This window comes from Dufourea novaeangliae, unplaced genomic scaffold (genome assembly GCF_001272555.1).
Source record: "Dufourea novaeangliae isolate 0120121106 unplaced genomic scaffold, ASM127255v1 scaffold81, whole genome shotgun sequence".
Classification (NCBI taxonomy): Eukaryota; Metazoa; Arthropoda; class Insecta; order Hymenoptera; family Halictidae; genus Dufourea; species Dufourea novaeangliae.
In genome coordinates, this window is record NW_015373973.1 from 749,146 (window position 1) to 761,947 (window position 12,802).

The following is a 12,802-nucleotide window of genomic DNA, read 5'->3' on the forward strand; positions in this document are numbered from 1 at the left end:
CCGTATGCGCGGCTGGTTTGAATATATTAAATAAATTACAAACACGTCGGCTCGTCCGACAGTAATAATTTTTTACTTTGTTATCTGGGAGATATTAGTCATCCGTAGTGATACATATTTTAAGATTGATTTGTACAATGAACACTGATAAATGAACTTGGACTTTGAGTGTCTATTGTGAAGTTGTAAAGACGAGTATTATTCTAGCAGACTGGACACCAGATTTTACAGACGATAAATCTGCAAGATATAGTGTATAGTACAAAGCCGAAATAGTTTGCGTTCACAACGAACGTAATTTTCGAAAATCGACGAACCGTTCAGAAAAGGTACTCAAAGGTTGGGAAACGCTGCTGCCGCGCTGTTCCCCGTAAGGTAGTCCCTTTCTTTTTGCGTTCGCCTCGGCGTAGCACGGTGCTGGCGTTGTTCTACTCGGAGCCAGGGCTGTACGATGAAAGGTAGCGGCGGTCGCTGGCGAGGGGAGAACGAGCTTAGGTAGAGGAGATTGTTCCATAGTATACGCGACTACCGATGCACCGCTACCTTGTCGAAAGAATATTAATGAATGACGACGATCGTACCGAACTCAATAAAGGTACAACTGGAATCAGAAGATTACGTGCCGTCGACGGTTCGTTTTGCCCCCATTTCGAATAGATTTTATTTTTTCAATGCGTCATATTTCTATCCCCCCCCCCACCCCACTCGGCTTCTTCGACACTTGGAAAAAAGCAACAAAGACGCAGGTTAACGCTGTCCACGACTTCCGGGTGCAAGCTGTGTCTCCTTCGAGTACACACTTGTTTCGTCATCGTCGCGTTCCACGCCGCTGAATCTCATTCCCGACGGTTGCTGACTCGCTGAAAACGTTAGCGTCGCCACTGCTGCCGTTTATCCCCAGAGCCGACGAAACACCAGCGTCCGAAGTCTGTCAACGGGGGAAAACTGAAAGGTTCGCGGCTAATCACGCTTAATCGCTCGTCATTTGATCTAATTGAGATCGTGGGGGCTCGTCGATTTGGCCCTGACATCTATTACGACCACTACCACCGCAGCACGCTCGTGTCCTCTGGGTCGAGTCGAGTCGAGCGCAGCATTCAACTGCAACTGCAACTGCACTCTACGAGAGTGCAGAGTGCAGAGTGACGAGGCGATCCGGTTTGCTGGTGGAGGACAGAACGTATACGTGCAGGCTTGGCTTGGTGTACCGCGCGCGCATATACCCTCCGGCGTACCAGACTCGGCGTTCGTCTTCCCACGAACCCTTTCGCTATACGTACGAGTCTCGTTACTTGTTCCGGGATCAGGAAACACTCCTATTAAGGCCGTTTTACACGATCGCGTGAAACCACCCTCTCCATGGAACCGTGACGACTTCCACAGACTTTACTTGCGTCGGATCGTGTCGCGATTATGTAATAACACACACTTTTGGACACTATTCCCCGATTCTTCTCGAGTATACGTAACCGTTCGTGTATTTGTATACAGAGAAGAACTGTTTCCTCCTCGTTCTATCGATCGATAAAACGTTTACATAACGCTGAGATGTTTTACGAGACATTTCGGGCTTTCCTAGGTCAGTCTGCTATGTATCATTTAACATTTCCGGGCGTGGAGATGTGTCCTTTTAGAAAATGACTCCGACCTTTTGCCTGGCGGAACGACTAACTACGCGAGGGTTTATTAGCGCGCCTATAAATTGATACTGTCGGCACGTTGGAACTTATTTAGCCTTACGTTTCACCATGAATAACCAAACTCTCTAGGATACGAATGGCACGGTGTGCACAACACTGCTTAATATTCAAAAGCATTTCTGTTAATCGGAGCGTACCTCATTGACTCTCATGGATTGATTGTAACGAAGGCTGAATACGACTAATGTTCACTTGCTAGCTCATAAAGCCGCTACGAATTCTGATGCAACCGATTGCGCTATTCCTGCGAGTCGCTTTATACGGGATTAAATTGCGTACTGTGTCCCGAGTCAATTTGATCAGCATAGGGGTACTCAACTTTTGGTCATGCTTAGTGTTACGTAAAATTCGATTGTGTATCGCTCGATTTTTCTTTTTCTATGTTGCAACGTAGCTACGATTTAGCAGGTATTACAGAAAAGGTATAGACGTATCTGTTGGGTGAACAGAATCGTCGAGGCTTGAGACTCACGAGTATTTAATCACAGATTCGAACTCGATCAACGGTTCGGGACAACTTTCTTGTCCTAATTGATTGGAAAATATGCGGTTTGTACATACACCTGAGGCTCAAAGAACGGCTCGGAGTAACGAAGACACCGCGAAGAACGGTGTAAAGCGAACGAGGGCTGATAATCGATTGTCCGTTTGAAGCAGAAACAGGAGTCCAGAACTCGCGGCAGCGCCGGCGTAATTACAGCGTTTAAAGCTACCGAATGGTTACTGAATCGCCCGCGCGCGCGCGCGCGCGCACGAGAGAAAGAGAGAGGTAGCATCGCAGCTGAAAACTCAACGGCCACAAAAAAAGGAGGGATTCCCCGGTTCGCCGGCGGCCCGTCAGTGATTTTTCTTTCTGGAATCGTAAATTTCCGGAATTGCTCGGAGGCTGTTCCACGAAGATTGCCTTAGACCCTGCGGGGTGCCTAAACTACGTTTAATCGCTTCAGGTGTCTGGTTAGAACTCCGATTCCGATTTCAATCATTCATGTTAGTAGTTTCCGTCGTGAAACTTGGCTCGCCGTGTCTGGCTTGTAAATTCTATTATGTTGCTTTATCGCGTTGCTTTGAACTTAAGAAGAAATCGTTGCTGAAATTGTTAATTCTGATTCGGGAGGCAGAGATATGTCGTTCGATTCGATTTTAAGAAAAATTCGTACCCCTCATCCGTCCCTCATTTTCCAAACTTATCCGTCTCTCGGTGTGAAATTGACACAGTGGCAAAAAATTCATATGATAAAGAGATAAAATGAAATTTGCAAATTCTTTAAAGTGAAAGTCATGGAGAATAACTTTATTTCTCAGGTGCAAAATATGTGAAATTGACAGAAGGGACCAATTCATAACCTGCGCTAACAACATATCTGTACATTGTTATTATTATCCAATGCAAAGTTTTATCGGAGAGTCGAGTAGTATCCGATCGATCTGCAGCCTTAATAGAAAACAACCTGTACCGGGTCTCTTTCTACATGGAATTCCAGTCTGCTGGAACTCGAAGATAAGCTAAATTGGTTACCAATATATCCTCGTTCAAGATTCCCAGACCTCGTCCAATGACGTGGAAAAAGGAACTTTTTCCCGTCGATGTCTGAATAGCTTGTTGGATTATTCGCGAGCAAATTGAAAGTTTCGTCTCGTCGAAAGTGTTCGATATCGAGAGAGGAGCGAGCGGTTCGGCGGCGAGCCGGTAAATCGACTACGGGAGGTGCTCGACGGGCATTGGCCGAACGAATTCGTCATCGCGAGTGACCGAGAAGTCCGAGGGGCAGACGAAGAAACCGACGAAAGAGCTAAAAGGGCCCGACCGCGTTCCTTGTTCCTCCTCTCGGCGAGTTGGTTGCGCTGCTCGTGGCGGACTCGATCCTGGTCGCCGCGTCACGTCGGCCAGGGAATTTATCCGATATCTTTGGAATGGGACATAGGTCCCAACCACGCGGCGGACATTGCCTGTACCTGTCTCCACGCATCGAACTCTGCCTGCTCACCTGCATTCCATCAACAGGGGCCCGAGGGGGGACCTTCCCGGGATTCTCAGGACCGTACCGTGTCCCTCCGGACTCGTGGAACGCTCCTTTCGAACCTTTCGGGGAAAACTCGGAGTCCCTGTTACCCGTTTTTCTAGATCGTAAGAAATTTCGATCGAGAATAGAATCGGCGTGGCCTTTAACCCCTCAAATTATAAATTCGAGTCAGACTCGTGGTGATAATTTCGAAATGAATTTAATAAACACGAGTGTTACTCGTTTGTTTCCTGTTGAAGTGAACAACTATTTTACCGGGTATTAATATTTAACTTTTCGATTTAATGCACGCTTGCAACATGCATAGAATTCTTTTTATTCGCGGGAGATTATTAACAATAAAGTAATTGTAAAAACTGCTGTCGTTAAAAAAATCGTAAGGCTTTAAGGGGTAAAACGGACAAATATTTTCCTTGATATATTAAGTATATTTTAGTTGATATCTAATTTTAGATGAAGTATATTCATTGCATGATAAGCATATGCTGAGCAACCGTCAGAATTTAAGGTAGATAAATGTATTGGCAAAGTATCAATTACCTCTAATTTTAAGCTACTGCCGTAAAAAGTCTTATAAAGCGTATTGTAAACAAGAGACATAATGAATTTAACGTCGTCGTATGGACCTTAAGTTTATTTGGCGATTCGTCAATTCGTCAGACCCAAAATTCAACGGGAAAATTAGATACTGCTTTATGCGACGGTACATCGAAATGCAGCGTTCAGTGACGCGAGATTGTGCAGAGAAGAAAGAGGCGACGAGGAGAATGCGAACCGAGGTGTACGCGAGACGAAGCGAGAAGCAACAACGAAGTTGGCTCGCTCTAGTACCACTTAATTCTCCTGATCCAGCCCGAAATCTGCTCGGAACACCTCGTGATCCCCGGCGCGGGCACCTCACTCGAACACGTTAATTATCGCTCGACAGCCATCGATTCCAACCCGACGAGGTGGTGTTCCGACCTCGGTTGTTCCGATGCTTTTTGCATCGTGGAACGAAAATCATCCATCGAGAACTCGTCGCGATACTTTCACAGATTAATTTCGTAGACAGAACCACCACGTGGAGCTGTCGAAACCGTGTCGCGCTCAACTTACGGAAAAGTTAATATTTTTTTGTTCTGTTTAAATGTCGCACATTAATTTCGTTCGTTTACCAGGTCCATAATTTACATGGAAGATAAAGACGATCGCGTGCTTCGGCGTCGAGTCGAATTTCATTTGCATAAGCGAGCCCGTGTGTCCCGTGTACGAAGGAGTTGTGTAACAAGATTACAGTAATCGTTTAAACACGGCGAAACTCCGATAAGTGTATTAGGGACTGGATTTGGTGACTTTGTTTCGAGCTGCTCGGAGTTTTACTTCAATTTTCGGTAGACGCGTCCTGGCTACTTATGCATTCACTTCGAACGTCGGTCCCAAATGTTTCCAGAGTTTCTTGAACTTTCCGGTTGGCTCGCGTGCACGCCCAACGCCGTACGCACTCTCGTCCAATTTTAATCCGTATTTTATGTTTAATACGGTTGTGCCGCAAGATACGGCGACGGTTGGAGCTTTTATTTATTCATGTGGTCTCCGTACTTTCACATCTGGAGCGTGTACGGCTTCCATATACGGAATTTCATGCCAGCATTGCCGTATCCAATCTTCCGAAAAGGTGCAACATGACTGCGCCTTCGCTTTCAAGATTGGACGGCAATTTTAATGGTTTATGTTTATATAATTGAAACAAGCACAATCTGGTGGCGACCACAGTTCCTTAACCCTTTCTTGTTTCTTGGAATATTATTAAAATTAATCGACATGACGGTCATCTTTGGGACGGAAAATTATATAGAAAACTATAAGCCAACGATAAATCCGCTCTCCTCGCTTAAGGGGTTAACTTCTTGCACGTTCCTCTTACTATACAAATTGTATAAAAAAATTCTGTGATATTTGTTCCATGTCATTTATCACCGTTCAAGGTTTTCGACAGATGTAGTTCCGTTTTCGAACCACCTTGATCGACTAAAAAGGTCAGAAACGGAGCGGGGTCTATTGTATCGTGAACGAATACGCGCGCGCAGACGAGTGCAAATTCTGGCACATTATATGCAGGTAAACGCGGCAGAATCGGTCGTGGGTTCGCGACGAAGCGGTCAGACGGTGCCGTAGCTGCATTCCTGGGAGGTGAAGGGGCTTCGCGAGGACCCCGCCGAGCAGCCGGCCCTGTGTAGGGCCCCAATGCGTTCGAGAACACGTCGGCCCTATGGCATGCGGTCGACCGGGGTCATGGGAAGTTAACTGAAGTCTTAAGTATACAGCTTCGACCACTTCGGAAGCGATCTTCGAAAACCGATGCAATACCTGGCCCTTAATTGGCTTTGCCGAGCTCTCCGTTTTGCTCGCCCGTCGATTTCGATGATCCTCGAGGGCCGTGGTGCCCTCTGACTATTCGGCCGTGGATGTACCGATCGTATGGGGTCGAGCTGAAAGTCTCCGGGGTCCGATAAGTCTTGTCTGCTGCTGGCTTCCTGACCTTAAATTATGTAACACATTGGCGTTACTCCTGATTCTACGGCATTTTTCTTGCAATACTTTCGACCGATTCAACATGTTACATTTATTTTTCTTTCGTGTTACGAAAGAGAACTTCGATTTTTACGTTTAAGTAGAAATGTACGATTGCACCACGTTGGTTCTGATATAGTCTGCTTTCCGCAAAAGAAAAAAAAAAGAGAGAAATACAGTTCCATCTTTGCTGATAAATGATTCGATCGAAACGGATATACATAATATTTGTACCGTTGAATTTTACCGTTGTGCCAGCTATTTCACGAAGGATGAATACAGTTTCGTCTGATCGAACTCTTTTTTTCGGAATGTTTCAGGAAACTCGGTCTGGATCTGGTCCCCCGTCAAGGTGCCCACATGGTGGACCCGGATACCATGTCTGTCGTCGAGCTGTATCACGTGGTAATTATGCAGTCGGTTCTCCTCGTACGAGTACGCGAAATAGCTTCGAGAAACGTCACTTCGATGGCTCTTTGGAACCCGACATGGGCGCTGACTTCGCAATCAAGGAAAAAACAGGGGAAACGGTGGACGAGTTGCAGTGAAGAGAGCTCCAATATGTCGGATAAAGAGAGAGAGAAAAAAGAAAGAGAAGCACACTTAAGCGCGAATATTTCTCCGAACTTGTATCGCTGAGCTTCATTGAAATTCTAGTCGGAGTGCTGACCATTTCGAGTGCTCCGCAAGAATTGAAATGAAGCCGGCTCTTCGGGTCAGATTCAATGCACGTGCGCGCGACATGAAATTTTTAACGTCCCATTGTACATTCAGAGCTACTACATTTCTGACTCGTTTCGTGATTTTAATTCGCTGGAGGCGACACCGTCTTCGAACACGAACGCCGATCGCCGCCGTGGTTTCGTATTCCGATTTCAAACCTACGATTCACATGTTATTCGGCTCTCAACAGGGATTCACGATGTATCGGGTATCCGAGATGCAGCCACTCAGCAGCCGCTCCCGCGAACGAATTTACACTTAAACGATGGAATAATTTTTTCGAAAATAATACTATTTACACCCGAATGCCTAGACAGTAAATTCGGCACGGTCTCTCCCCTATTTTTGGGGTATACATATACTTATATACACGATGTTTAGCGGGCGTTAAATTCCCCAAACTGCACTTCATTTTGTACCTTATCAGACCCAAGCGGATAACACGTAATGCAAGAACACTGCTATCGAGTTAGCGCACCACTCGTCCTACCCCCTCGAGGAGTCTCACTATGCCCGTTGAATATCGAGCCGAAGACCTGGCTAGAGTGTTGTATGACTGAATCGTTGTTCCTATCGGTTTTCAGCACGTGCAGAGCGCGGAAAATTCACAAGGGGCTTCAGCCAGGGGGACACTCAAACGGAAGGAGCACAGAAAAGTCCTAACGCACCATCTGTATTTCTGCATGAGAGATTTCGGTCACACCATCGGCGAGGACACAGAGATCTACTTCTCCCTGTACGACGCGAAGAGAAATCAATATCTGAGCGAACGATTCCTCGTGCGGATCTCCAAGGAGGGTTTCTCCAGCTTCGTCGAGAAGATTCACACTAACTGCACGATATTCACCGATCTCGGCAACGCGGACCTCGGCCGGGATTTGTACATGGTCGCGCACGTGATGCGATGCGGGAGAATGCTCTACTCCGATTCCGGCAAAAACAAAGCTGGGACCGCGACGTACAGAAGGCCCCATGGCGTCGCCGTTCTGTCCCTCGCCGACGCCACCCAGGATCATAACGAGGAACTCGAGAACACGTTCAAGGTAGCGTATTATATACAGCAGAAAATTCGGAAGTGATTCCCCCATGCGAACCCCCGAAACGCTTTTGTTGTCGAGTACCCTTGGGAGCTCAGGTACAGCGGGGCCGCAAGGTGCATCGCCATTCTCTGTTTACAAAGGAAAATTTACGATGTTCTTGGTACTGCCGGGAAATTCTATATCTCGAGTCTACGAAAATTGTAAATATTTCGGTTATTCTTTTGGACTTTTAGTCTTTTACGATGTTCTGTCCCTTATGAATTCCCTTGTTGCCTATAGGTGCAATGCGATGTTCTATATTTTGGAATCTAATGATGCCTCGAATGCGAGAACAAATTGCCAGTCCGTGTCAACCTCGTAACTGGATGCAAATCGTTTCTTATTTTTACATTGAATTACCGTGACTTTGAACTCTATACAGGCATTATAATTTTTGACACTCGAACGATTACGTTCAGCGGTTTTTTCAAACACGACAAATACTTTGATAATCGTAATGGTCGTTCAACTTCTCCTACGAACAATTTTCCATGACCATTAGCGTTAAAGACGGTTGCGTTAAAACGAGCATTCCGTGTCTCGTGGAACACTCCAGCGTAATTAACGCTCGTCAGATACAATCTACACGAGAAATACCATCCAACCACCCATTGTCTGCGGTGCTTCAGGTGTATCAAGGTGAGGAGAAGGACTTCCACCAGATGCACGAGCAAATTATCCGTAACAACAAGTGCTCCCCGCTTCCGGGCCAGCCGAATTACGGGATTGTGGTTTCTCTGCGAGTGCTGCACGGCGAACTGACACAGGTGAGGGAAGAGAATCCGTTGCTCTTCAAGAATATCTGTTTAACGAAGAAGCTCGGCTTCTCCGACGTGATCATGCCGGGGGACGTGCGTAACGACTTGTACCTGAAATTGGAGCGCGGCGAGTTCGAGCGGGGTGGAAAATCAACGGGGAAGAATATCGAGGTATCGTCGATGAGATCAAGATAGATTAAAATACATTTCATCGCGTCACGTTGTGTACTTATCGAGAGCAATATATTTTCATCCGAATGTTTAGGTAACGATTCTGGTGTTGGACGCGGATGGCCAACCGTTGGAGGGCTGTTTGTTTGGAGCCGCTGGAATGGAAGGTAGTTCCGAGTACCAAAGTTTAGTCATATACCATCACAACAGTCCATCGTGGGCGGAAACCGTTCGACTGGCCATACCTATCGACAAATTTTACGGGAGCCATGTTCGTTTTGAATTTCGACACTGTTCCAGTAAGTCTCGAACGTAGAGTGTTTTCTACGTAAATGTTAATTCATCCAGACGCGAATAGTCGCTAAAGGAATATACTTACTTTCGTCGAACGTTGCAGCCCGTGAAAAGAACGACAAAAAATTATTCTCCTTCGCTTTCGTGCGTCTCATGGAACCCGGGGGCGCCACTCTGCAAGATGGTCCTCACGAGTTGTACATTTACAAGTGCGAAGACCGGACCAAGTTGGACTCGTTGAGTTACCTTTCCTTGCCGAGTAGCGCACGTGAACCGAATGTGACAGGTAAGCCCTCGTCCTCTGATCTTTTTCTCAAAAGATTCCGTATTTTCTCGGTAAGAAGCGTTATTAATTGTTTTCCAGGTTCTCCGACGTTCTCCAGGTCTCCGAAGGAGGCCGTTATGGTGCACACCTTGCTGTGCAGCACGAAACTGACCCAGAACGTCGATTTGCTGAGCCTTCTTCAATGGAAAGCGCATCCCGAACGAATATCGGACGCGCTTGGTCGTGTGTTGCGATTGGACGGCGAGGAACTGGTCAAGTTCCTGCAGGACATATTGGACGCTTTGTTCTCCATGTTTCACACGGAGGACGGGAATTCGACCTCTCATTCGGGTTTGGTTTTTCAAGTTTTGGTGTCGATCTTCAGCCTCCTGGAAGACTCCAAGTTCGAGCACTTCAAACCGGTGATGGACGCGTACATTTCCGGTCACTTCGCCGCGGCGTTGGTGTACAAGGGTCTGTTGAGCAGCGTGCAGCACTGCGCGGATTGGGCGAGCGCGGCGGATAAGCAGGAGCCGATCATCAAGTGTTTCCGTTCTCTTGAGTACATCTTCAAGTTCATCATTCAGAGTCGGTTATTGTTCGCCAGGGCCACGGCCGGCCAGTACGAAGACAGTTTCAAGCGCGACATTTACCGTGTGTTCGCCTCGTTCAACAAAATGCTTGGTATCCCATACGAGCTGGTGCTTCATTCTCAGATAGCTTTGCACCACTCGATCTCCGCGGTGTTCGAGCAACTGGTCACCGTACTGCCGGTCCTGGAAGTGGCAAAGCTCACGTGCACGATGCTCGACTCGGTGCCCCGAGAGCCACCGCTGCAGCTCACTCAGGCGAAGCTGTTGGCCATAAAAAATCTCACCACTTCCTCGTTGTTTCGCGAGGACGACGAAAGTAGGAATCTTCTGCTGGTCACGATGTGTAGACACTTGAGAATTCATTTGATAAGACGCGAAGAGCTGCGCACCTGCACCGATATCCTAGGGGAGATACTCAGTTTCCTACACAAAAGAGGCTTCGACACGAACAAAGTGAACAACTGTATCCATCATGATGTCGAGACACTTTGTCTATCGATTTTCGACGTGTTGATACAAACGATCCTGATCGTAATAAACACCAGCGGAACTGTGTTAGGGTGCCTGGTGGCATGTCTGATAGGTCTGCTTCAGCTGTTGGACGAATATCATTATGCCAGACTGTGGGAAGAGCTGACTCACACCGGAGAACGGAAGCCTCTGAAGGATTTCCTTTTAAGAGTGTTTATGGTTCTTCGTGACCTGGTCAGGCAGGAAGTTTTCCCGCCCGATTGGTTGGTGATCAGAATGCAGGCGAACAACGTGATCCTCAAATCCCTGCAGGAGCTAGCCCAACCGCTAGCTTTTCGTTTCTTGGACGGCAGTTTTGATTCGCAACTGTGGTCCACGTACTTCAATCTAGCCGTCGCGTATCTCACTCAGCCGTCTCTTCAGCTCGAACAATTCTCCGAGGTGAAACGGGAGAAGATTGTTGAGAAATATGGGGATATGAGGGTGCTGATGGGTTTCCAAATTCTCTCGATGTGGTCTCACCTTGGCGAACGAAAGCTGGAATTCATTCCGGGAATGGTTGGTCCTTTCTTGGAGGTCACTCTGGTCCCGGAGAGCGAACTGAGGAAGGCTACGTTGCACATCTTCTTCGATATGATGGAGTGCGAACAAAGGGCACGAGGCAGCTTCAGATCCGTCGAGTCGGAATTGATCGACAAGTTGGACATCTTGATTAGTGAAAATAAGGGTGACGACGAGTACAGGCAGTTGTTTAACACAATGTAAGTTATAATTTCTGATGTCATGCTTACAGTCAATTAGGAGAAAGTTGTATAGTTGTTAATGGAGTTGGAAAATCCTTAATCTGATAGGCAAGTTTAAATCGCTTTTTCATTTCACGCTGCTTTAGGGAGCACCTTAGCGCTGTGTAAGTTTATCGCACAACACTTTAACTTGAATTGATCACGTGTCTCTGTTTTTTGCAAAAGTTTTCAAGTATATTTTTCTGTGCAGATTGCTGGACAGAGTGCAATCCGAAGATCCAGCCTGGAAGGAGAGTGGGACAGCTTTCATCACGTCGATCACACGGTTGCTGGAGAGACTTTTGGATTACAGGAGCGTGATTCAAGGTGACGAAAACCGGGATAAGCGTATGTCGTGCACCGTTAATTTATTGGTAAGCATAGAAGCAAGATAGAGCACGACATATGTTTTAACACGTAATCAATGTGGTCTGTCTGACATATTTGTCATTAACCGAAAGATTGCAGATAAACAGTCGCCGCCTTTAAGATACGTTTAATGACATATGATTCAGGGTCATTGACGGCAACAAGAAAAAGGCGTATTCTTTATAATGCATGTATGTTAGTTTTTTTTTTTTACCTTTTACAGCACGTACGCTAAAGGTTTACTCCTGTTTGTTGAAAAAGATTAACAATTAACGAAAATTATATCGATTTTATAAAACTAATTGTAAAAGTCTAAAAACCACGAACCTAAAATTTAAAAATTCAACACATATGCGTATCCGGTATTAAAGGTAATAACTGCCGCCACGTGTTAATTACGTTAGATGAATCGTTAAACGTGTAAAAAACAATGTATATACAAACCCTACAGGCAGACGTAGGTTGAAAGTGTCTCTCGACAGTGACATTCTCCGTTCCGATTGAAAACGTAGAGTATCCAATACGGTGGTACTGATGGGATTGTACCTGTTTATCCTGCAGAACTTCTACAAGAATGAGTTCAATCGAAAGGAGATGTATCTGCGATACATTTACAAGCTCCACGATTTGCATTTGGCGGCTGAGAACTACACGGAGGCGGGATTCACGATGAAGCTGTACGCAGATCAACTTGGCTGGAGCTCGACGATCCTGCCTCCGGATCATTCGCATCCTCAACAACTCGAATGGCAAAGGAAGGAACTCCTTTATCACAAGATAATCCACTATTTGGATCGAGGCAAGTGTTGGGAGAAGGGCATTCCCTTGTGCAAGGAATTGGCAGTTTTGTACGAGACCAGGCTGTATGATTACGCGAAGCTGAGTCACGTGCTGAAACTGCAAGCGAAGTTTCTGGATAACATATTGACGCAGCTACGGCCAGAACCGGAGTACTTCCGCGTCGGGTTCTATGGTCTCAGTTTTCCTCTCTTCGTTAGGGTAAGAATCACCGCTCTAGAAGAG

The 12,802-nt window shown here is 46.4% G+C and overlaps 1 protein-coding gene across 1 annotated transcript in view; it reads left to right on the plus strand.

Moving 5' to 3' along the window:
• LOC107186926 (dedicator of cytokinesis protein 3) overlaps window positions 1-12,802 on the plus strand; it is a 47,373-nt gene that overhangs the window by 32,051 nt on the left and 2,520 nt on the right. Inside the window, 9 exon segments of the mRNA XM_015574894.1 lie at window positions 6,595-6,679; window positions 7,582-8,040; window positions 8,706-9,005; window positions 9,100-9,304; window positions 9,403-9,585; window positions 9,664-11,389; window positions 11,518-11,535; window positions 11,622-11,784; window positions 12,341-12,778. Coding sequence (XP_015430380.1) covers window positions 6,595-6,679; window positions 7,582-8,040; window positions 8,706-9,005; window positions 9,100-9,304; window positions 9,403-9,585; window positions 9,664-11,389; window positions 11,518-11,535; window positions 11,622-11,784; window positions 12,341-12,778 — 3,577 coding nt within the window.